Below are 26,318 nucleotides of genomic sequence, written 5' to 3' on the forward strand. Positions count from 1 at the left end.
TTTCCCCATCAATGTAAGAAATACTTATATCAATTAATAAATGTCATAAATAGAACAAAACATAAATCTTTCATACAAGTCAGAGAACAAAGAAAACATCAAATTTGCAACTTAATTAGCAGATACATTTATCTTTCTACAAAAAAAGAAAGATGGGATTTTGCTTGAATGCTTATTTTCTGTCAATGTCTAGTGAAAACATACATCTCCAAACTAAACTGCTTCATCTGAATTACTTAAATTCAGGTGTCCTAATTTACATTAATCTTTGATAACTGTAACATTGATTAGAGTTTGTAATAAATTAAGGTGAAAGACTAGATCAATACAGTTATAACTGCATGTTAAGACTATGAAATGTCTTTGTGGTACAGAAGGGGAAAATCAAATTGGCACACTATTTAACATAGTATATTCAAACATGCATACTGCTGAAAGATCTTGCTTTTCCCTTCTTCATGCTGACAACCAGAAACTCTGGTAATGAGACAGCAAAATTTATCTAAATTAGAGTGTAGGTGGGAGGTCAAAGATATATGAGTATGTCTTTTTCCAAATTAAATGCTATTAGATATGTTAAATTTCACAGAACTGCCTTGTTTCTTTTCACTCATGTTAGGATTAAAACTGAGATGCTTCTAAATTGCAAAAATGGTTTGACTTACATTGATTAGCTCAATATCCCAGATTTTTTTCACAAGGTCCATCGATGTATAGCCATTTATCAGAAATGGTTTGATATAATCTCCCAGTTCCAGAGAATCTAGCCATTCTGCCACAGAGGTGGGATTGTAGCCATCATTGCCTATCTGTTTCATCTGAAATTTAAAAAAAAAGGTGAAACAATTTGAATTTTTCCAGTTATGAATGGTTTTGGAAGGATTTTTTCCAGAAAATATTTGATTTATAGAAGCACAATACTTCTCTTAATTCAACTTTTACTCCTGCTCATTAGTGCCTTAAAAAGTCTTCATCAACATCCTCTGCTAGTGCTTAGTCCTTGAGGGCATGGCTTCTAGATCTTATTTCTATATCATAGCCTACCACTGAAGTATGTGTATTTTGATATAGCTACAACACTACTGTGAAAACATCAAAGTCCAGTGTGCCCCGGGGCCATCTGCTAATAAATCTCACAAATGCAAAGTCAAGGAACTTAAAAGTTAATCAGCTGATAAGCCATAGGCTTAAATAGCATGTTACTGTAAATTGATAGTGTACAACCCATTACTTCTCATTTCTCACTTGCAAGTAAGCAGGTGAGTGGGTCATCTGAACCTCCCCCAGCTATTTTTGTTTGCCTTAATGGGGGAGGTAAAACAGGGGAAAACCTGAAATTATACTGGGATGGGCAACTTGTGCCATCCCCTCATGTTCTTGAGCGGTGACACCTATCATCCTTCACAGCTGGTTGTGCAGGATGAGGGCAGATCGATATTGTGATTTGACAATATATGAAAGGCAACAAATTGCACATGCCTTATTACTCTTTGTTTGTAAATATTGAAAAATCCTGAAGTCCTGCACTTTGTTCACTATGGTAGTAACTGCTATTATTCAAAGTATGCAGTATAGTTCTCTGCATGTTAAGTTGAAACAAAACGGCATTTTGTAAGAGATCACAGCACCAATGGTTTTCAATAGCTAGGTGTTTGGGGTTTTTTGTATTCTTCTTAAGATATCCTAATTATTCAAATATCTTCCAAAACTATTGAATTGCAGCTAAGGTTGAGTGCAAAAAACACACAATCAGAAGCAGAAATATCTATACTTAAAATATTTAATACCTTAATATTCTTCTCTAACCAAAGCTATTCCATTTCAGTAGTGAGAATATTTACTGCAATGAATTCTTTGGGTCTTCCCATGTTATGGCTATATAAATTCATTTTATAGGTAAGATATGTTTTAACCTCAAAATAAATAAAAATATGCTGCAATGCATTAGCCAACAGTTTCACTGTCAACAGTCATGAGAGGAGACACAGGATGACATTAATTAGTTTTTCTCTACATCCTAGCTTACAAACTTTCATCTTTGACCAAGCTGCTGCTTCATATTTGATCAGATGACAATCGTCTGCAATGTTTCCCAAAATTTGCTGTCTGCTATGAAAGCTGAATATTTAGAAATGATCATGACTTCATTATGTACAACTACTGATAATTCATATTAACAGGTGCCAAATGAACTAGTATCATCAGTTTATGAAAAACGTTTACAATTTTAACAAATTAACACATTATGTACATGACAGTTTCCCGTTTTGACTGTATAGTGCAATTTCACATAATGTAACTTAATGAGGACAAAGGAAGTATGACACAGAGAGAACATTTTTGAGTCTGTTTGAAACTATTGACAGAATAATTGAAAAAGGCAAGATTTGCTCAGTTGAACACCTGAACCAACTGAATGATTTTGAAGCTTTACAATATATTAAAATTTGGTGCAGAAAAACAGTCTCTGTGTTTGTTTCTGTAAGCTGTGTTTGTGGTCTTCAATACGTAGATTTTGAGCAGATTACTGAAACATCATGGTCTTGATTTTTTTTAATTAACAAAAGGAAAATTACAAATAACATTAAGACTAAAATACAAACTCAATAGTGACTACACACAATACACCCTTGCCACCTTCACCCTTAGGACTTTTGAACAGATTACTGAGACATCATGATCTTATTTTTTCAAGCAAATGAAATAGTATACGCAAGATACTGCAGTTCTGTTTTGTTAGCTTGTTTTAACAAAAGTTAAAGGACATTATAGGAGATGAAATGTTGACATTCAGCATTATAAAAAAGAATAGGATTCTCAACGCACATGTCTGAACACTGGAAAAAATTAATTATGTCCTGCCTTTTCCATAATGTGACTCAAAATAGGTGTACACAGGGTTTCCTGGCCTGCTTGTCTTTTGTGAACATCCTATATCCATGGCTACTAGTTTCGCTGACTGTATACCATCTCAAATATCACAGGAAACATGCCTTGGCATATCTATTGCTGCAGAACATGAGACAGAAGACAGAATTGAATTCATCATAGTATGTAACTAAGGAAGGGTGTTTGTGCCTTTGACCCAAGGCACCAAATACTGCATCATCTTGATATTTGCTGCTGGAAAGACATGAACCCACCTGTCCAAAACACATATACCACCCACAGCTGGTCCTCCCCATGCAGAAGGGAAAAAATTATGGACATTGAACAACAACAACAATATTGCAAATCTCAGAAATAACACCATCAGAGCTAAAAAACAACATTAGGCATAGCATACATACTCCACCAATATTTAACGAATACTTAGGCTTCTGGTTAAAACTTGTATCTGTTGCATAATAACAGTTAATGTTTTTATAATTTTGATTGGGGAGTATTTCTGAATAATGATAATGATTTATTTTATTTTATTTATTTATTTTATTTTATTTATATCCCGTCTATCTAGTCTGTTAAGACCACTCTAGGCGGCTTACAAAAACACATACAACAATATATAAAAAAACAATTCTACATTAAGAAAAACTTTCAACAAATTAAGACAAAAGGTAGGGAGAGGAGAAGAAGGGGAGGTCAGGAATTGATTGAGGGGAAGGACTGCAGGAACATCAATGTTTTTAGTTGTTTTTTAAAAATACCCAGCGAGGGAGCCGCGCGAATATCAGGAGGTAGATTATTCCAGAGGCGAGGAGCCACCGCTGAGAAGGCCCGATTTCTTGTCTTTTGCTTCCACGCCTCCCTCAGTGTTAGGCTCCTCAGCCTCACCTCCTGGCTCGCGTGAGTGACACGGGTAGTTCTTGGTGGGAGTAGGTGTTCTGCCAAGTATCGAGGCCGGTGGGTTCATCCTGAAACCAGTACGAGTGTCATACACAGCCAGAGAATGTCAGTCTCATGTAACCCAAGGTTAATCAGTATAGCAGTGAAACCCAGGTTTCCAAAATTACTAGTTCCAGCTCTGACATTCATATCTTCTAACAGGCTTCCCCACAGACAACTGACTAGCCACTGTGGAGACAGGATGTTGCACTAGATAGGTCTAATCCAGCATATTTCTTTTTATGTTCTTATATTCTTATCATGATCCTTTGAAATATTTCCTAAACTTACCAAAGATGCAGAATAAGCTTAATGATGCCTGTTTTATTTTAGTCTTCATGAAAATAAGTCAACAGTGACACAAGTGATATTGACTGAGAGGAGATCATATAATATCCAAGCATCATGACAAGTAATATTTCTACAACCTAAATCTAAGACAGCAAGGCATGGTGACAATAATTTGATGTGAGATTCACTGGGCAAACCTCCAAACACATGGCTACTCCATTTGAAGGCTTATTGAATCCCTCAGAAGAAGAAGCCTTATTGAACCCCTCAGAGGATATTACAGCAAATGATAAAGTAATTAAGTACAGTACATCTTGGGGTAAATAGTACTAGGAACAGGCACAGATTGATTCAGAATAAACAATGTCTTCTTTCTTTGAGAGGATAACATGGTTACCAGTTCAGATAAATGCAATCATTCAGTTTACTCAAATTTGGTGTCCTGTGGCTATCATTAGGGATGAAGATGGACATAAATATTCATATCATGGGAAGGATAAGCCATGGCAAATGTAGATTACTTTGAGTCTTCTGAGGCACGTAGTAAATTATAGGTTTGCAAAAGTAAACCACACATATATCCTAAAATGGCCTGACAAGTCATGCATGAGCCATGGAATACTGAAAGAAGCTGCATGTCATTGGATGGACAAAGGTAGAGGGTGCACATGTCATCTCATATTATCTTGATGGGGTTTGGGGGGGGGGTGAGTCAAGTTTAATCTGGATTTGTAACCAGAATTTCTCTTCTGTAAAGTCTAGAATGTTATAGACTTTGAATGCTTCTGAACAGTCTGAAATTAAACTTGTCCTCAGGTTTGGAGTAATCGCATTCTGTTCAAATCAATTTCTCAGTGCAAGATCATTTCAGTTCCAGACAACAGTGCCCCAAGAACGTAAATCATGAAAACAACAGGGATGGAGGATCTTTGACTCATAGGCCATATCTGGAGCAACAGGGTGGCTCAACTGGGTTGTGAAGCCCCAGGAGACACCACCATAAGCCACTTGTTTGACTGGATAAGTGGAAGGGGAGCAAAGCCAGCTGTAACTACAGCCTTATGTGATGCTCCTGGAGGATGTGACTGAATTGAATTCTCTCACCTTCCTCAGGTGGAGAAGGTAAAGACAGAGCAAAGACAACCTGGTGTTCAGTTTTCAGTATAGAGAAAACATTCATTCACAGCTTGCCATCCCAGTTGGGGTGGCAAATAATGGATGAAGGGACTGACATAAGAAGTGCATGAGATTCTCGTTTCACAAGTGATAAAATGTTCTACCAAAGACACAGCCCTTCAAAGCTGCCACATTCATGGAATCAATTTTCAAATGAAGCCCTTGATTATTTCCTGATGCCTAACTACAAAACGAAAGCAAGCCAATTTGCAACTTTCAAATTAGAGATACCTGTAAATTTATAAATAAATACTGTATATTTAACCTCTTAAAGAATGCATCTAATGATGGGCCTATGGTAATGTCAGCTTTGACTCTCAACTGACACCTGGAGAAACGGCTGTTGAGGCACCAGCTGAGTCTTTACTGCTATTATGTGCCATCCTGATCAAGATGATATGTACTACTGACTGAACCCTGCATGTAGCTTACTGTCGCTTGAAAGGGCAGCCCGAGAATCCTTCCACCAACTACACAGCTCTCCACCGTCCTCTGATCAGGACCTCAAGCAACATATGAATATCTTTTCTCCAGAGAGCTAAGCAGAGAGAAAGGGAAAATGGGCTGGATGGACTCCAAAGGGATATACGAAGTGCCCCCCTCAACCTGAATTCACCAATATTGCATCCCCAAGAAAAGTCATTTTCCTTTTTGCATTGTACCACTCAGGATTTATGTTAGCTGCACAAATCCTTGCTCACCTAGGAGATCCCACCCCAACAGAAAGCTAGTCTGGGATATAGAGCAATTGTATAATACTGCTAGACTACTCAGGTTCCCGACATTGTGTACAGGAAGCTCCTCCACTATTTCAGCAATCTCATACTAAAGGAAGGGTTATTTAACCACTAATTGTGCTCCCCCATTTTTTTCAATGCTTCCAGATTTGCTCATATACACCTAAAAGCTGAGCGCATCTACAAATACCAGGGTTACAATCCCATAATTCCAAGTTACAAAACTTTTTCTCTGTCTTATCAGACATAGATGAAAGTGTCATCTGTTAATGTTGATTATCCAGTCAACAACTGGGTATTTTAAAGGACATTAATAGTTCAATTTGCATTCTTTGCTTGATTGATGGATGTCCTTATTGTTCTTGTTATGTGCAAGCTGCCTCTGATCTATGGCGATCACCCACATTATCGGAGATACTGAAAGGAGTTAGGCTTTGTGATCTTCAAATCAGAGCTTTCCAAGAGAATTGTCAATTCAGAGCTAGTGCTAGTCAAAACACAAGCTCCTATGAATCATACTTAACTATATAAGAAAATATACAATGTTTTCAAAGAAGTTACAATTATTTACCAAAAAAGCCCACAACATAGCATAAAACACTTTTGTGTGTGTGTCTGTGTCTGTGTCTGTGTTTGTGTGTGTACACAGAAACTAATAATGTTCTAAAAGCAAAATATAGTTGTTGATATTTTTAAAAGGTTTAGTATGTAATGTTAATTGTTCTAAATCAGGGCTGGGAAACCTGTGGCTTTCCACATGCTGCTCAGCTCCCATTCCCATCATGCTTCAACTCTGGCTAAGCTAGTTAAGGCTTATTAGAACTGTATTCAAACAACACCTTGAGGACCATAGATTCCCACAATCTCTAAAATACTGGTATAAAATCACTTTTACGTTACCCTACATATTTTTTGTTATTCCCCTTGTAGGATGAGTAAAAGCAAATGGAAAAAGCAAAGCACGCTGTTTATATAGTGCTTAAAGCACTCTCTGGGTGGTTTAGAATTTAATTATGTAGGCTACACATTGTTCCTCCCTTCAGCAAACTGGGTACTCAGTTTACCAATCTTGGAAGGATGGAAGGCTGAGTGAACCTCCAGCTGACCACCTGGGATTAAACCCTGGTCGTGAGCAGAATTTTGGCTGCAGAACTGCAATTTAACCACTGTGCCACAGGGCTGCTGTAAGAAAGAATTCAAAAATATTTGCTGTGCATATTTGAGAGTACTGCCAAGATTACTCTCTGGCATACAAATCATGCTATGAGTTATTTAATTTCTGTAATGATTAGATAGAACTTGGCTTGAAAGTTGAAAACTGGTATTAGTTTAATAGTGCTTAATTGTTTAGGAAAAATGTGATAACAAATGTCAAACTGAGACTGGCTGAAATCCAGTAGTGAAGTCACAACTAGACCAGGCCTGTTGAACTAGTGGCATTTGGTGAGTCAACTCCTCCATAAGTCCCACTTATTCAATGAACTTACTCTAATCATGATTTATTATTAGATTTCAACCATAGCCTTACAGGCAGTTCTATGGTCCCTGTACATCGGTACCACTTGATAAATACCAGGGTTACAATCCCATACCTGAGCACCAATAAAATCAGCAGCACAACAACAGCAAAATACACAAAGCTAATACAACTTTGACAGCCCCAGAACACTCTTGACTCTACCAGCATCCACCATGTCAGGGACCATATCTCCAGATCTTCTTCTTCTATTGTAACATAAATGTTACAGTAGAGAATTCCAGGGTGTTCCACATAAAAGGAAATATTAGAAAGGCAATCCATAGATGGTTGTACAGCCTTAGGATACCACTGAGTCTCAGCATACCTACCTTAATATACAGCACACAAGTAGCTTCAAGAGACAAGAGGATGTCCCCCAAGCACATGGTACTGCGGACAATATGTTTCCATGCAGAATCCATGAGTTGGCTAGGAGAACAATGATGATCGCCTGGTAACAAGAGGTCAATATCAACATTGGGAGAGGTAGGAGGAGTAATCCCCCCAGAGCAACACTTTCCTTTGTAGGTAGTGACAATCAAAAAGAGAAGCCCATAAAGGCTCCTAGGAGCCAAGCTCCTGACACACCCTTCTTTTATTTTTAATTATTTATTTAATTTATATCCCGCCCATCTAGACAAAAGTCTACTCTGGGCGGCTAACAACAAATTACAACAAATTCATAAAAACAGCAATATAAGATAACAGCAGCATAATATGATACAAGATGGCAAAGTAAACTAAGCAGTGACAGAAGGGAAGGCCTGCCTTCTTTCCCCCTCTATCCCTATGTATTAGAGAGCTCCTAACCAAATAGTCTACTGCTAAAGGGGTCTATGCAGCATTTTAGCTCACCAGAATAAACATGGTGTACAAGAAGCCCTACACTCAAATGTTCAGTGTGACAGTCAATCAGAGTGAACAGCACATGGACCAATACCCCACAGAGATAAGGGTCATACTCCAGGATTTTTAAAATGTTGGCGAGCCCCTTTCATCCCACCCAGTCATACCCTGCACATTTATTTTTGTAATAGTTAATTTCTGTTACATATCATCCTGGTAACAATTCTTCTTCTCCTACACATTTTTGGTAGACAAACATAGTATCAGTGACTTGGGAAGATCAGGCAAAGATTTAACTGCTGAGAAAAGCTGTTGCTTTGCAAGAGACCACTCCCTCAGCCTCACTAATCTTCCTATGTCAATGTTATGGGGAAGATGCAGATCTTCAGTCTTGGCTAGAGGTGGCCATGGAGAACCTCACCCCACAACCATCCCAATGTGTATGTCTTATGATGGAGATGCCTGAGGAAAGAAACTGTTGAAGTATTGGTGATTAACTTGTTAACCATTATGAAAAAAGAAGCACAGCAGAAATAATCACAACTTTATTTGAACAGCATCATTTGCAGAATGAGTTTCAACAGAATTGCAGGAGAATGATACTGCAAAAGTCTGTGACTTTCTGGGACCTATGCCAGAGAGCAACAGGGACATTTTTTCCCCCACCACAACTTCATAATGGTCAGAGTTACATTAGTATCCATTATGTACTCTAGAAAAGTAAGGGACATCAGAGAAGACAAATGCGGAAAGCAAAACTGGTTGGCTTCTCTCGTCACTGTTGTTGTAGGCTTCACTTGCAGTCTGCATAGCACCTCATAAATACATCAGAATTCGACCTGTGTTTCTGTGGCAAAAGAAGAAAGATATGAAAATATGGTGATGATAGTTAGTAGTTGCAACAGGTAGGTTCAGTGACACATGGCCATTGAGTTAATTTATATTTGTTATTTTTATTCTGTTTTTTGGCCCAAGAAAACAAAAGGTAGTGGAACTGAAAAAAATACAATACAACAGAAAACAAACTATAAACAATTCACTGTCATTATGAAACAATTTCACCAGTGCATAATTTTGACACCAGAAGCTTACAGGAACTAGGCAGTTTGATCATGTTATTTATTTATTTATTTGTTTGTTTGTTTGTTTGTTTGTTTGTTTATACCCTGCACCATCTGGCAACAAGGCCGCTCTGGGCGACTAATAACAAGACAAAAAACACAACATCAAAACATGATAAAAATAATACAAATATTCAACAGATACAATAACTAGTAGGATAAATTACTGTATTTTTCCATTTATAAGATGACCCAATGTATAAGATACCCCCCTTTTCTAACCCCAAATTAGAAAAAGCAGGGATCAAAGGGCTCCCTTTTTGCTAAGCCCCGTGCCTTGGCAAAAGGCAAGGAAAGTCGCTGTCAATGTGACTGCCGCTTTTCCTTGCTTTTTGAGAAGGCACAGAGCTTAGCAAAAAGGAAGAGAGGAATGCCTCCCTTTCCTTTTTGCTAAGCCCTGTGCCTTCGCAAAAGGCAGCAGTGAAGAGCTGCTTTCCGTTTATATAAAACAACTTTCAATTTTTTTCTCAAATTATTTAAGGAAAAAGCGTCATTTTATACACAGAAAAATATGGTAAAACAGATGGCTATGAAGATGATAAAAAGGATGATGAAAGGATGGCAAGAAGGATGATGAAAGGGAAGCTGAGATATAAAAAACTTAATGCTCAGGGAAACCCTAGTGGAAGAGCCAAGTCTTCAATGCTCGTTTAAACCCATCCAGCGAGGGTGCCAGGAGGATCTCCATGGGCAGATTGTCCCACAGGTGGGGGGCAACTGCCAAGAAGGCCCAGTTTCTTGTTCTTTCCCTCCAGGTCTCCTTTGTGATCAAGGCCCTCAACCGCCCTGCCTGTGAAGAATGGGTATTATGGACAGATCTGGCTGGAAGCAGGCATTCTGCTAGGTACCGAGGTCCTAAACCATTTAAAGCTTTGAATGTTATAATCATAACCTTGAAGTCAATGCAGAAACAAACTGGTAGCCAATGAAGTGTGGCCAGAATGGCAGAGATGTGCTGTAATTTCTTCACCCAAATTATTAATCTGGCCACCGAATTCTGGACCAGTTGTAGTCTCTGCATCAACCTCAAGGGTAGTTCCACATAGAGAGCGCTGCAGTAGTCTATTCTTGAGATTACGAGGGCATGAATCAAAGTCATGAGTGCCCTATGTCTAGATAGGGAAGCAGCTGGGCAATCCTCTGAAGATGGAAATGGGCTACCTGGACCACAGATATCACCTGGGTTTCCATGGTGAGATCCGGGTCCAGACAGATGTCCAGGCTGCAAACCTTATTCTTCATGGGAAGAGACACTCCCCCAAAGGAGAGGGAGTTTTCCAACCCACTGACGCCATGGTTGCCCACATGCAAGATTTCAGTCTTGTCCAGATTCAACCTCAGTCCATTTGCCCTCATCCACTCCAGAACGGTCCCCAAGCAGCATTCAAGGGACAGAGCAGCATCCACTGCAGTTGGAAAAAGGAGAGGTAGAGCTGGGTGTCATCAGCATACTGATGACACAGAGACCCCCTCATATACATATTGAATACTGCATCAGTTTTCTATCAGTTACAGTTATTTTTCATTTATTTCAAAGCTCAGTTTAATGTGCTGGTATTAACATTTAAAATCCTAAATTATTACCAGACTCTTTCAAGGACATCCCACAGAGATACAACTGGATAATATAACTGACCTCAGAAGTCCTGTTCTTCAGTCTACCACTTACCCAATTGTATAACAAGGCATTTTGGTGGTAAAAGATCTCATTTAGGATTTCTTGCGGTCCAAAGGCTTTCTTTAAAAATCTTCCGAGGTTTTCACTGATCTTATTTGTGGCTCACTATGTATAATTTATCTGTTGCTATTCTTATTATGTTATTCTACTGTTGTATTTCTTTCAATATTTTTAATGTAAAACTTTTTGTTAGGGCTTGCCTTACAAGACAAATTAAACAGTTTAAAAATCCCATAAAGAAACAAGGCAAAACAATGGGAAACAGCCACTGAAAAAAACCAAAGCTGCTGATCAAAACCTCAGCTCAGCAGGGTGATGGAAAATTTGCAACCCCAAGGCATGCTGTAACAACCAAAGCCAGGCTGAATACCAAAAGATAAAGGGACTAGTAATTGATCACAGGGCTGAGCTTTTAAGTAAAATAAATGGGAAAAGACACAATAAAGAGTAAAACTGCATTGGCTAAAGTACCCTTAGAGATTTATGCGAATACAGCATAACATCTTTATTTAGATCAGCCACATCCCAATTTCAGAATAGGCATAATCAAAGAGGAAGAGGAGGAGATCTTCTACAATTTTATTGCCACAGCTGAAAAAACTTTCAGAGATTTCTAGATCTCTTGACCAACAGTAGTTCTGCAGTTCCTCGATTCAGTTTAGTAGGTTTGTACCCATCATCTTCTGTACCATCTCTGGACACTTATTGGATGTTGACAATCAGAACACCCAAGTTTCATTCACAAACTGGTTACATACCGACCCAAGTTTCTGGGTCATCTTACTCTGTTTCATGCAAGCTGGGTCAGCAATACAGTGCCCATGAATAACATGCTATCCTTTTCATGCCCACCAAGGACTCCACAACAAAGTTTTATTCCAGGCATCAAATCTGTCTTCTGACCTCGTACTCTTTGTTTCCTCTCCCAAGCATGCTTTTAGGCACCCTATGGGCCAGTGTGAATGTGAGTGTAAGTGTGAGTGAGGTACATGTCATTTAACAAGAGACAGCACTGTGGGTTCAAGGGAGTGGGTTGGAGTCTGAGGGCTCAGATTCCATTTCTGATGTGTACTCAATTCTTGACTAATGGCCAATTTTCTTGTCTCTCGATATTGAGTAAAATCAATGCTTTGCCACTAGCCACACTTATCACAACATCCCATTTCTAACAGCTTGGCAATCGCCAAGCATTTTTGTGACACCCTTCCCACAGCATTCCTCAGATACAGGAGAGCCCAGGCAAATACCCTGGCTGTACTGGTGTTTGGGCACTCTGCAACTGTGGGTTCTGATGCCAGTTTTTAGAGCACTGCATTTTAAATTGTATTTTAATTGTTCTGCTTTTTAATCTTTTTACTGTATTAACTTGTTGTAAGCCGCCCAGAGACCTTTGGTTAGTGTGGGTGGCATATAAGTTAAACAAATAAATAAATAAATAAATAAATTTAGTAGTTTTGGAATGGAAAGGTGGTTTGCCCCATTCTCTGCACCCAAATAATTTCCTCCCTCGCTTACCTTGTTCTAGCAGCAGTGGAACTGAGAGTCCTGGTAGTTGTTCTGGAGCAGAGAACCTGTAAATTTCTGAGAAGACAAGTGTTATACGTCTGTCCTCTGTTTGTTTTTTGGTCTTCCCAGCTTTTAGATGTTGTTTAATTGTATGAAGTGCTTTCTGAAGTTGCAAAAACCACAGACAGAAACGACAGAACAAAACCATCTGAAATTATCTGATAAAATCTGGTAATTCAAAATCCGAAAATCCAGACAGAACTTCAGCAAGAAAGAATTTCAGAAGTATTCTTTATTTTCCCCCGTTGTGCATGGATCAAGGAAAATCCCAACGGCTAATCTTCAGAAAAGAACTTCTATCCTGAGTAGAGACTTGACATTGAAGTTTCATACTTTCTGCAGGTTATGAACTTTTTGACAAGACATCTTAGTGTTTTCCTCAGTAGCAGCAAGTAGTGGTAGTTCAGTGAAAGTCTCTCCTTTACTTACAAAATTCCTTGTTGTCATGAGATTCACAAGCTAGACTAAGAAGCTTGGGTCATGGGTTTTCATGGAAAAACTGACTGGCATTGCAAGACACAATCAAGTCCATATTCCAATGGGAAACCTATAAAACTGAATCTGCCTGCATATATCAATGCAAGGGTGGGGTTGCAAGATAATTTTTTCTCTTTCTTTCACACTTCTTTAAGCATGTAGTTCCTGTTGGAACTCAGAGGAGGGATTTTATTCCTTTAAAAGAATTCAACACTTCAGGGATTAACACTTATATCTGTTTCCACTAGAGTACAGACTTTCTAAGCCTAAGATCCTATATGAATCTATGTGAGACTGAACTTACCCATTAAAGTTACTTATGCATTATGTTTATTGCTTTGTTCACATCCCCAGCCTAGCTCTATTATTGCCAAAAATATTTCCAGTACAAAAAGCAGGAAATGTCTTAATGTGAACCCTACTGTTCCCAAATCTTTCTTAGCTCTCATATAAAATTGGTATTTTTGCCTTATGTGGGGGAGGAGAGTCACATTTGAAAGACTGGCATATTTTTGCATGATGGAATTCAGTTGGGGCATCTCAAAATAAAGCAAATGGTAATAATATAAGCACACCAGCTACTAACTCTCTGTCCTTTAGGAACATAGGTTCCCGATACTTACTTAGAATTAGTTCAGGATGGGGGGGGGAGAGTAGTGAAATATAGGAACACCCACTGCGTCTCTGAGATTAGTGCAATGTGTGGGCATCTCAGGTGCAACTGCGGTAGCTAAATCAAAGAGGGGCAGATTGAGAGCATTGGAGGTTTGGGTGCAAGTTCTTTTGTTACCTTTTTTTCAAAGCAACAGTGGCAATATCCATACAATGTTAGATGAACAAACCATTTACAGAAAGCCATTTCCCCAAGACGTTAAAACAACAAAAAATCTCCACTCCATTAAGGTCCCTTTAATGTACTTTTGATGAGCTTGCCTTCTGGCAAGCTTCCTCTCAGTGAATTTCTTTCCAGAGTTATGTTTACCAAGAGTGATAATATTCTCTGCCTGTGCTGTTTGGGCCACTGTGTTTAGTTTTCTTTAAATCTTGTACAGTCCCCTTGTAATCTTCCAGCAAATAATTGTACAGTTGTTTCCATGTAATGATGCCGAGGATTGGTTTGAAGGTTTGGGTCCATCCATCCAGTGGTTTAAAACTGACAATCTAACTGCTTAAATATCATATTATATCACTTCCACACAGCTTTCATCTTTAGTTTAGTTGCGGTCAGGGGCTGAACCTCTTCTGTACCCAACAGTCATCTTCTTCATAACCTCTAACATTCTCAAGCTTTAGCTGTCCATACTGTTTGTTTGTATACTAAGAAATCTGATCCAAATTAAGTGCTATAAACTACCACATGCCCCTTTTCAGTGGTTAAACACTGTCACTTTTCTGGTATGCTGGGAAAAGATAAACTATGCCAATCATGATGGCCTTGGGATTCTCTTGTTTCTCCTTCACTTTCACTTGATACATATCCAAGATGTTTTCTCATCACCCACTTCCTTAGATAATCAGCTTCCCTTCATTCCTCCCAGTTCTCAACTTCCTTCCTCTTCCAGATGGCCTTCAATATGTTCATCCTTTTCTTCTCATTTAGCTCCTAACTTAACTTCCAGTATTTCTTTTTCATGTGCTCTTACCCTGCTTGAACAAGCACTCCTCTAGCAAAGGGAGGCTTCTTGATATCAAAGCACAATAATTTTATTTTTGTTAATTTTACCCCCCCCACACACACACACACTTCTACAATTTTTATTTGTCCAGTTCTATTCAAACCAACTGGCTGTACAGAACTCTGTTTTAAATCTTAGATTTTAAGTCTTAGATTCTGCTCACCACCAGAGGGCTAGCTTCCACTCCTTTTCTATCCAAGGTCTTCCCTTGAAGGGCATGTTATTTCCAACAATATTTGTTTCTATCAATATTTCTTTTAAGCAGACACTGGTAATTTCCCATCCATGCACAGCTAAAATTGGTCAGAAGCTGTTAGCACAACAAAGTCTCAATATCTGGGGTTGTCTATTCTCTAAATATTAATCACTACAGTCTTGTGAAGCCATGCTGTCCTGCCTCTCTAAGTATCACTACTCTCATGGGAAGGAGGTAGCCCTGATTCTGATTCTTCTGCACAGCCTCCTTCCTCTGAAATGGGTTTTGAGTCCTTATTTCCAAGGGTTCTGTTTCATCTTGGATCCTGCTGTCCATTAAGTCTTGGTGGATTTTCTGTTTGGGAGCTCTATATCCACACTGAACAAAGATTCCTCTAGCAGGAGGTGGTCCTGTCAGTCTAACAATTCCACAAAGACATATTTCTTTGCTGGCTCAGATGGCATATGTGCTGGCTCATTTGTGAAAAGTGCAGCCCATGTACGCAGCATCTCCAACACACAAGCAGTCCCGTATCAGCCACTATTTAAACCAATGCATCTTCGTGTAAAGGAGCATGAAATCAGTATTACAATTGTCTGCACTTGGTTGTATCACAGAACACTCTTATTAGGGAATAAAGCCAATATTGTAAACAGTGTTGTTTCCTAGACTCCTAAGGTGATACCAATATGCTAAAAACATTTCATTAGACTATGAAGTACATAAGTAAAAAAAATTATACAAAAGAGATTCTCAAAGCAGAATTAGTAAACTCATTTGCCATTTGATCATCATATAAAAGTGTTCCAAGACTTTTTCTTTCTCAGCTATTTCTCCCCTTACATGGAATGTTGACAGAAAAGGCTATGGTAAGAGTTATATATTACAAATGCTAAAAGGACTAAATAACATTTTTATGAGATAATAAGGCCAAGGAGGGCAATATTGAGAATAGCATTTTATTTTTAAATTGAATACTTCTTCGTTTAAGCACTGGATGAATGGACAATGAATGGACATAATGAATGAATGGACAAGTACAGGATACCTTTGGAAGAAGCTGAATTGCCTGTAGAATTCTTTGTCTGTGGCCAGAATTAAGAATTCCAATTTCCAAGAGATCCTGATCCTCCATAACATTGCTTCCCTAAAAGAAATAGAAAAAGAGATTGGCAAGCATTTTTAATAGTTTTTAAAATATTTTAATGAAGTCCCACTAATTTCAAGTGAAATAACCAGAATTGAGTATAACTGATTCTGGATCCAAAGCTATAATTATACTTATGTTCAGGTACAGAAAATATCACTACTATAGTACCAGCAATTATTTAAAGTATGTCAGTTATTCACACATCTCTCAAGAAAGAAAGCAGGGGAATGCAATAGCAAAACTGAATTCCTGTAAAGTTTAAGTTTAAGATTCATAGTTCCTTTTTTTAAAAAAGAATTCAGTATCAAACTAAAGTTACATTTGTCTTTGATCCTATATTGAATGAATATGGAATGTATGTATACTCTGACCAACCCACTTTTGGGACACCATATTTCCCCCCTACAAGCCCCAGGAGCACTTTAAATATGTTGTGACCTGTGCTGGTTTCTAAGGGGGTCATCCAGACCAGCCTCTGAATTCCATTATTTGAGGTGCCTTCACTTGTCACCTAAAGATGCCCACAGGAGTTTACCACCACTGCCTTGTACTCTCTGTGAATCTCTGCCTGTATACAACAGCTACACCCTCCAATGGTCAATATAGGGAAGAAGAAGAAGAAGAAGAAGAAGAAGAAGAAGAAGAAGAAGAAGAAGAAGAAGAAGAAGAAGAAGAAGAAGAAGAAGAAGAAGAAGAAGAAGAAGAAGAAGAAGAAGAAGAAGAAGAAGAAGAAGAAGAAGAAGAAGAAGAAGAAGAAGAAGAAGAAGAAGAAGAAGAGTCTGCCATCTTTTATTCAGAATATCAGTCAGGTGAGTAAAGGCCAAAACAAGCCAAAAGTTCCTATATTGTGCCAAAGCAGCTAGCTCACACTAGCACTGGATCTACAGTATTCACAGGTAAGAGCCTCAAACACAATAAAGAGAAGAAGGCATTGGTATGGGGAGGTCTTTTATAAGCCGACAGCTCCCACTGACCCTTGCAAGTGACCAGCTGCAGCAAGTATACAGCAAGACACTGAGGCTGAGGGGACAAGGTCACAGAGGACTCCTGCTTCTGCCCAAGGATCTGCACTCTGGGAAGCCCCACTGAAGGGTAGGGTGATTTAAACTGTTAATCAATAAATATGTGGCACCAGTAAAACATGTCACCTGTGTCTTTCCTTTTTATTCTGGGTAGTGGCAGGGCAATATCTATTTGAAGAATTATTGAGCGAAGGGGAGCTGACAGGAGGATTCTTTGGGGATAAGTAGGGAAAAGGAGGTTGGTGGGAATGAGAAGAGGGAAGATAGAAATCTTCTGCTGGTTTGGATTTTGATTCGAACTGGAGAAAGGTTGGTGTGAAGGGACTTAAAAGCTAATCTCTCCTTTGAGGCAGCCTTTAAAAAAACACCAGAAGTTCATTTTTGAGCCAGCTTTAGGGGGAAAAAAAGACATGACCATCAGATGTAGTAAAAGGATATAAATTGGAGGTAGATGGAATATAAATCCATTGTTGATTTCTTGTAGGATAGAAAATGGAGTTGGGCTTTCAATAACTACCCCTCCCCTTGAAAAAAAAAAGAAGGTTCGTTCTATGAAGTACTGATGTGGTTTTAAGAAATGTCTGACTTTTATGCAAGGAATGGAGAACACATTTCCATTTACACCAGAAAGGTTCTTGAGAACTGATGAGAAATAATACTTCCCAAATATGTATTTGCAGTAATGCAGCTCACTTCTCTTTATAATGATAAATATAGAATATCTATCTCCTTCCAAAGCACAATGATTTTTTCGTCTCTGGGTATTTCCTCCTATTTGAGTAGATTTTTCATTAACTTTGAAAAGGCTTTTTTTCTTCAGGATACCAGATGGGCTGTTATGCTGTGATGACACTTTCAGATAAAAATGTCGCTTTCCCCCAATAAACCTATTAAAATTGTAGTTTCAGATATTCTGACATCACCATCTTTATCATAGCAATTTCAGCTCTACATGGCTTCTCAAAAAGGAGAAGTCATATTAGACTGATTTCTTCCATCTTTGGAACACTGGTGAACCATCTTTGTGGAATAGCAGTGATGTCTGAGGGTAGATTTTGGTAGTGTGAGTTGCTTGCCCAGGGCCTGGACTGGTTGTAGAGGAGCATGGGCAACTAACTATATTTATATTATTTTCAGTCATTTTGAACTTAGGCAGAAAAAATAGGTAGAGATATGACTACACAAAAGAATAGATTTGTTTGCAATAGGCATGAGATTTTTGTTCACACTGTAATTTTCCCCCACATATTTTGTTACAGTAAACAGGATTGATATGCTTCATCATATGATGATAAACTTTTCATTTACTATCTAGCAAGTTTTTCTGCTTTCATATGATCTAGGCACACATTATTATAGCCAGATTATAAACTCACAAGAAGTGACTGAAATAACTGGGATGACTAAACACATGCTCTAGCAAAAAAAACTGCACCTGGAATATTTCGAACATATTTGAAGGGCCAGTTCAATGTGCAATTTTTTTAAAAAAGGGGGGGTAATCAAATAAAGAAGAACCACTATTGAATAAAACCAGCTAAAATCTCTTTAACGTTTCAGTTATCAATACTTTCAAGTTGATAATTCCTTAAATGTATCAAATTAGAGAAACCATAAAAATAATAATAGCATTTATGAACCCATCTGAGCTTTTGATCAATTTTCTTTGGACTCAAGATGCTAGTACTGCATCCTGGTGTACACACAATGACAGAACTATTGAAATAGTTTTTAGAACCTCAATATCTGGCAGAGTGCCTTCTCCCACCCAGTTCTGCCAGAGACACTCGTTCTAGCCAGGGCAGGCGACTGAGGGGCCTAATGCCGAGGGAGGCCCGGAAGGAAAGAATGAGGAACCGGGCCTTCTCGGCAGTGGCCCCTCGCCTCTGGAACAACTTGCCCGTAGAGATCTCACTGGCTGGGTGTCTTTCGAAGTAAACTTAAGACATGGCTATTTAGGCAGGCTTTCCCTCCTGCTGTATCTTAATATTTACATTTTAACACCTTGGATTTTTACGTCTATTGGTTCTATTGTTTTTTTTTAAATTTTGTAATGCTGCGCAGAGTAGACCATTGGGGTATAAATCTAATGAAATAAATAAATAAATAAAATAGAGTTAAAGTGGAACAAACCCCATCGCCCTGTTTTCCAGGATTTTTCATAACAGCACCACACTTTATGTTCAAAGGAATTTCCTATAATCACACACTCATAATGCTCTGAAAGACAAAGGTTTCATTGGCATGGTTCATAAAGGAAATAAGCAAGAACCAGCAGGCATTCACTAAGGTGTATAAGCCAAGGAGAAAAACCCTCAGAATGCCATTGATTATATTTAAAGAGTTTTATTATTTTTCAGACCCCGAAGTGTTTTGACTCTTATATCACCTTCAGGTCTTCCTCATGGGAAACTCACCTCAACTTTTTTATTTCAGTGGGTTTTTCCTGACAAAGGTCCTAAAAGTAATAAAGGGCTGAGATATCAAGTTCTACAAAAACAAAAGAACCGCTGACAAACTCCAAAAGGAATAACTACAAATGAGACATCATTTTTTAAAATGAAACTGAAAGTCTAGAAAAGGACTATGAATATTTCGCATTGCCTATGCTCCTTAATTCTAACAACAGAATTACTCTAGATATGGAAACCATCTACAGTTAAACATCTAAGGAGAGAAGGCTTGGAGTAATGAAAAAGTGCAAAAACATCACTTGGGAAAAAACACAAATACTTGATGAGCAAAAAGGGAAGGTAAATGCAAGTTAAAATCTAATATTTGTACATAAAGTCTGAAGCATCTCATGGACCTCAGAGAAAGGCAACACTCTTCTTTTTGAAGACATCACAGAATATTGTGAACAGCTCAGCAGAAAGCTCCAAATATGTAGAACATTTAAGAAGAACACGGCTTCAGTTATAGCTTCATTCATTCATTCATTCATTCATTCATTCATTCATTCATTCATTCATTCATTCATTCATTCAATTTATATGCCGCCCACACTACCCAGAGGTCTCTGGGTGGCTTACAATAATTAAAAAAAAAACCTTGGGGCTGGACTGTCGACACAGAGCTAGAATATAATCTATCATGAAATGGGAAGGAATTAAGGGACTTTCTATTGATTGGTGAATTCTGGAATTTCTAGTTCTCACTTCCTCTCACTTTTGAGACAATGTAGAAGTATGGCTATATAAGGATAATATCTGTACAAATGTATAAATGGCTCCATTTCAATGATTGTACTAGCATCAATTCAGAATGATACTTTCTATTAATAGTCAGGCTGACTATTTCTGAGTAAAAAATCAGATTAATAAACATACCAGATGTAATACATGAGCTGTAAAATTAATTGTGTTTGAAATGTTCATTTAGGAATCCAGGGGGAAAGAGTTTGGGACCCTTGTTTTTGAATAGAAAATTTTAGAAAGTCCTTTAAAATAGTCAAAGGTAGGAAAGGGAGGGGAATGAAGTTAAACAAAGGCATGTGGGGCTAAGGAAAAATCAAATATTTAAAGTACTGTATTCTTTCCAGATGAGATATGTGGTTGCAGCGGATACCTCCTTTCTGGAGGCAACTGAAGCAGGGCTTTGAGTATCAGGCAGAGGGTGTCAGGAGATACGCTGCTGTCTCCCTCATGTGGAAATTCAAGATGCAATGGAGTGCTTTCCAAGGTTCATCAGGCATACTGACTATTATTCCATCCTTCTGATCTATGTGTAGGAAATGGCATTTGCCAGATACAGCCTGTAATATGCTACAAGTGACAAGGAAGCAACTGAAGGATGGAGAAGGAATCTGCTTCACAGCTGCCCATGTAGAGATTAGCAAAAGTGTGAATCTTCCTGTCTGTCTTGTCACCATTCATTTGTGCATATAAGGGCTATATTCATGCTATGATACATTAATACCATTTATTACTAGTATACCTTTTCAGTTAAGTCATCACTGGTATAAGGGATACTGTGACTCTATTAATTGGGCTTCTTCCCCAGGTGTGATAAAAATGTTCATGGTGGTATCTCATGAGAACAGGAATTTCTACCTGACAAAAGGCTAGCTGCTTATGTTTTCTTATTATTCCCAATGTCTAATAGTTTCTATCATGGAGACAGGTAGGGTATAAAAGCTGTTGCTGACTTAGTAGATTTTGGCCTACATTTTAAGATCAGGAGCCAACTAATGTCTAAGAAAGTGTGTATCCTGAAAAATGACATCTCCTGGGCTTGATAGGGAGAAATGTAATCTTTCTTGATGATCATCTGTTAACCATAACAGGTCTAAGTCCTCATGCATAGCTGCACACATGGCATAACTTTTGGAGGCAAATTTTTCCAAGTTAAGAAATTACCATAGACATTTTAGTTGTGCACTGAGACATACAACTCAGTATGCTACTGATAATATCTAAGGTTGGTTTCTCATTCTGGGGCAATTCACCTCCAAACATTTTGCCATTTGTGCTGCGTCAGCATAACTATGTAAGAGAATTTGGACCACTATTTCCTGTGAGTTTACTGTCACACAGGTAACTTTATTCTTTCTCAAGTACCTTTGAATATGTTTACACTGAGGCCTTCCTCCAATTGTCCAATTAAGACAGCTTTTTTTTAAAAAAATCATACCTTCCTGTTGAAGATAATGGCCCAGGAAAAGACAAGAATATTGGAAGTGAACAACAAGCTGTGCATGCAGTATTGTCAGGCAAGGTTTAGCTACATGGGCCATAGTCTATGCTTCGATAGAGAAGAACTTATGGTTAGAGATGGGTTATACCTCTCAGGCACTGGGGAAAATGTTTTTGCTAGGAGTCTTGCAAACCTGATCCAGAGGGCTTTAAACTGAATTATTCTGGAGGAAAACACCTGTTTTATTTTTGTTTTTAAACCCTCTTAGCCAGTTTCTAAGAAAAAGTCTGCCTGAAGATAAAGGTGGTTGCCTGATTGCAGAAGGACAGCAAAGATGGGACCAACCTCACAGGAGTAAGTTTCACAACTTGGAAGCAGCAACATGGAAGGTCCTCTCTTGTGTCCTTATCAAACACACCTGTGAGAATGGCAGGAAAGAGAGAAAAGAACTCTCCTGATGATTTTAAAACCTGGTCAGGCTTATAAAGGGAGATGTAGTCATTTAGACAGTTTGGACCCAAGGTGGAAATAGTAGAAACCTTAAGGAGAAATGACCACATTCTTTTGGATTTCTAATACTAAGGAAAGGTAATACTGAAAATAAGACAGCAACTCTTTGGATTTTCAGAAAGCTGATTTCAATAAAGCTAAGGAATTAGTGGCTGAAATACAGTAAGTCACAATTGGATTAGGCCCATTGTGTAAGTGAGGATTTGGTGAGTACATCCTTCCATCAATTTCACTGATTCAATAGGCCTACTACTGGATTTCAGTCACTGTGTCAAAAATATTTTGAAAAGTAAAGTTCACAAGAGATGGGAGTTTCACAAAGGTAAGATACTAAGTAGAGATGGCGGTATTCATATTTGTGGGTATACAAATATGAATACTCACACACAGGCAGACATAACGAGGGGGCCAGACCATCCACTGCTGCAGCTGGCTCTGCACTCCCTTCCAATTGCTCTGGAGCTTGATGTTGACTAGCCACTCCTGGCAGAAGGAGGGAAGACTAGCCTCCCTGCCAGGCTGATTAGTGGCTAGTCGATCACGAGCTTCAGAGCAATTGGAAGGGAGCGCAGAGCCACTGGCAGCAGTGGACAGGTGAGTGGATGGTCTGACCCCAAGGGGCCAGACTCTCATTATGTCCACCCATCTCTAATACTAAGTAATAACCACACACAAAAATTCCTATGAGAAAGAAAAGTTGGAGACCCCTAAAAAAACTAGGATGGTTACCTAAGGAGCTTTCAGATGAGCTTGGATGTATAGAAAGTGGCAAGAGGGGCACATATCCAAGGCAGGGTACAAGCAGCCAGTATTTGTACAGCGAAGGTCAAGAGGACTAACACTTGAAATGTCTAAACTTTCACCTCTCTTGGAAAAAAAAGGTTAAAAATAACAAAAAGGATTTTTCAGCTATGCTTGGAGCAAGAGGGTGATCAAGGAAGCAGTGGGCCCACTGCCTGGAAAGGATGGAGAAGTGTTAACACATGTCAGAAAGAAAGCAGAACTGCTTCACACCTAACTTTGCCTGCATCTTCTCCCTGAGGAAAAATGGTGCACAGCTTAGTGAGGACTGCAGCCTAATATAGGTGAGGAGAAAGGGCAGGAACATCTAGCTACTTTAAAGAAATTCTGGTCTCCAAGATCAGATGAATTACATCCAGAGGTACTAAAAGAACTGGCAGACATAGAGCCTCTATATATAATCTCTGAGAATTCTTGGGGAACAGTTGAGGTCTGTGAAGACTTCAAAAAAGGTCAACGTTCCCATCTTGAAAATGGGGAACACAGAATAGGAGTGATTACTGACCAGATACCCTGACATCAATACCATGAGATGTTCTAAAATATATAATTAAACAGCCTGCCTGTGAGCACTAAGAATGTGGTGGTTACTGAGAGCCAGCAAGTATTTCTCAACAAGAAGTCATGCCAGGTTAATTATATACTGTATTCTCTTTTCTTGATAATACATAGTTATCCCCTTCGTAGATTAGAAGAAAATACAGTGGATACAGTTCATTTAGCAAAGCGTTTAAGAGGACTTTCTATGATATTTTTGTGGCTGTAAAATGAGAGCTAGACATAGAGCTTGAAATGTTACGTCTGCACATTAGTTTAGTGGAGTTAAACATTAGACATGGGGAGATGAGTTTGTTCCTTTCCATGTTTCAACTGGCAAAACTTTTACTTAAATGAACTGACATATGCAATTTGCTAGTTAAATCATCAGCTTTAAAATGAACAGTAGGGTTGATGAAGGCATGTAGGTTGTCACCTCTGACCCTTATTAGCACATTTATTCCTGGCTTCTTCAAAAGTGCTATTTTTCTTTATATCTGCCTTCCCAAATCTGGAATGTGATGAACTCGAAATCCCACAGTGCAATCATAAACTAGGGATGGTGATTCTAATATATGTAGAAACTAATAGGTTGAAAATGGCTCATATCCTAATACAGATTCTCATTTTTCACCTGCTGCCCTCCACCCTCACTCAAAACATGGAATAAGGCTAACTCTAGCAGAGCCCATAATTTCTTTGACCACTTTCAAATGCACTTTAGCAGAACATTTTGGAAGTTTTTGACTTCCAAATAATACTTTAAAGAATAATACTTTAAAGGAAAAAAATATGCTAAACTCGTTTCACACCTCCAAATAGAAGTTTGTTTTTCAATTGGTGCAAAAGAATTTACAAAATGATTAATTTCTGCATTGTTAAAAGGGGAAAGAAGGAAAATACTGTATATTTTCAACTTTAAAACGATTTGTTACTATGTATTTTTCACATATCCAATATATCAGAATTACCAAATGCTCAGAAGTATGCATAATTACAATAGCTTTGCTGTCTTGTGTTTTTCTGTTAATGTCATTATGAAACAAAAATGTTGTGCTCTGCTTGACCATCCAGTTATCATAGAAATACTTGCTTCACCAGAAATGAGGTTGGACTATTTTTAAAAATTATGCATAATTCTAACACTTCATTCGAACTTTGAAGGAGTAATACATTATTACTGATGAAGTGCAGTTCTATGCATATTCACTCAGATGGAGATCCTCCTATGTTCAGTTGTGCTTATTCTCTTCTAAATGTATTTAGGACTACAGCCTAAATTGTACAACTCTCCGGAGTACTAACCTAATAATACTATCTCCAGAGTACAATAATATGCATTCAATAAGGCTATACTATATGCAAACAAGATGAGAATATTTAGTTGGAATTCTGGAGTAATGAAGCTGCTGAGAAAATTATGCATCTCTTAACTCATGTCTTGCACTTCCATTTCCCATCCAGTTCTACTTAAACAGCTAAGGCATATTCTGAGCCAATAGGATTCCTTATCCCAAAAAAACAAACATTGGATTGCTTCTTCATATATTCACTGAAAATTTTTATTTATTTATTTATTTATTTATTTATTTATTTATTTATTTATTTATTTATTTATTTATTTATTTATTTATTTATTTATTTGATTTTTACCCCGCCCCTCTAGACCATGTCTACTCGGGGCGGCTTACAAAATAAAACAAAACAGTATAAAAATATATAAAATCATAAAATTACAAATTTCAATTTAAAACAATTAATTTAAAGAAAGGATTACCAAGATGGAATAGCCAAAAGAGAGAGAGAGAGAGAGAGAGAGAAAGACTTAATTGACTGGAGGGAAGGCCTTCTTGAATAACCAAGTTTTTAACTGGCTTTTAAAAACACCCAGCGAGGATGCCAGCTGAATTTCTGTTGGGAGGGCATTCCACATCCGAGGGGCCACCGCCGAGAAGGCCCGGTTTCTTGTTTTTTCCTTCCGGGCCTCTCTCGGCGTCAGACCCCTCAGCCGCCGCCGCTGGCTATATCGGGTGATCCAGGTAGATCTGGGTGGGAGAAGACGATCTGCCAAATATTGAGGTCCCAAACCGTTTAGGGCTTTATAAGTGATCATTAGCACTTTGAAGTCAACGCGGAAACGGATGGGCAACCAGTGCAAAGCAGCCAGGGTGGGGGAGATATGCTGGTGTTTTCTCACCCCACTAAGGAGCCTGGCTGCTGCATTCTGGACCATCTGAAGTTTCCGCGTCAGCCTCAAAGACAGCCCCACGTAGAGTGCATTACAATGGTCTAATCTCGAGATTACGAGCGCATGGACTAGAGTAGTGAGGGCCCCCCGATCAAGATATGGTCGCAGCTGGGCAATCCGCCATAGATGAAAATAGGCAGAGCGGACCACGAACGCCACCTGGGTTTCCATGGTAAGCGCCGGGTCCAGATGTATTCCCAAGCTGCGGACCTCACTCTTTGTGGCAAGGGTCGTCCCTCCAAAGGAGAGGGAGTCACCTATGCCGCTGACGGAAGGGCCGCCCACCCTCAAGACCTCTGTCTTGTCC

At 38.6% G+C, this 26,318-nt stretch overlaps 1 protein-coding gene across 10 annotated transcripts in view; it reads right to left on the reverse strand.

Annotated features, from left to right (window-relative positions):
• ANKS1B (ankyrin repeat and sterile alpha motif domain containing 1B) overlaps window positions 1-26,318 on the reverse strand; it is a 456,219-nt gene that overhangs the window by 217,077 nt on the left and 212,824 nt on the right. For all 10 annotated transcript variants that reach the window (XM_078376055.1, XM_073000243.2, XM_020803323.3 and 7 more), the window contains 2 exons: window positions 16,157-16,255; window positions 666-818 (listed from right to left, as the gene is read on the reverse strand). In XM_078376055.1, coding sequence (XP_078232181.1) covers window positions 666-818; window positions 16,157-16,255 — 252 coding nt within the window. The remainder of the gene's footprint in view (window positions 1-665; window positions 819-16,156; window positions 16,256-26,318) is intronic.

Source organism: Pogona vitticeps, chromosome 5 (genome assembly GCF_051106095.1).
Source record: "Pogona vitticeps strain Pit_001003342236 chromosome 5, PviZW2.1, whole genome shotgun sequence".
NCBI classification, from domain to species: Eukaryota; Metazoa; Chordata; class Lepidosauria; order Squamata; family Agamidae; genus Pogona; species Pogona vitticeps.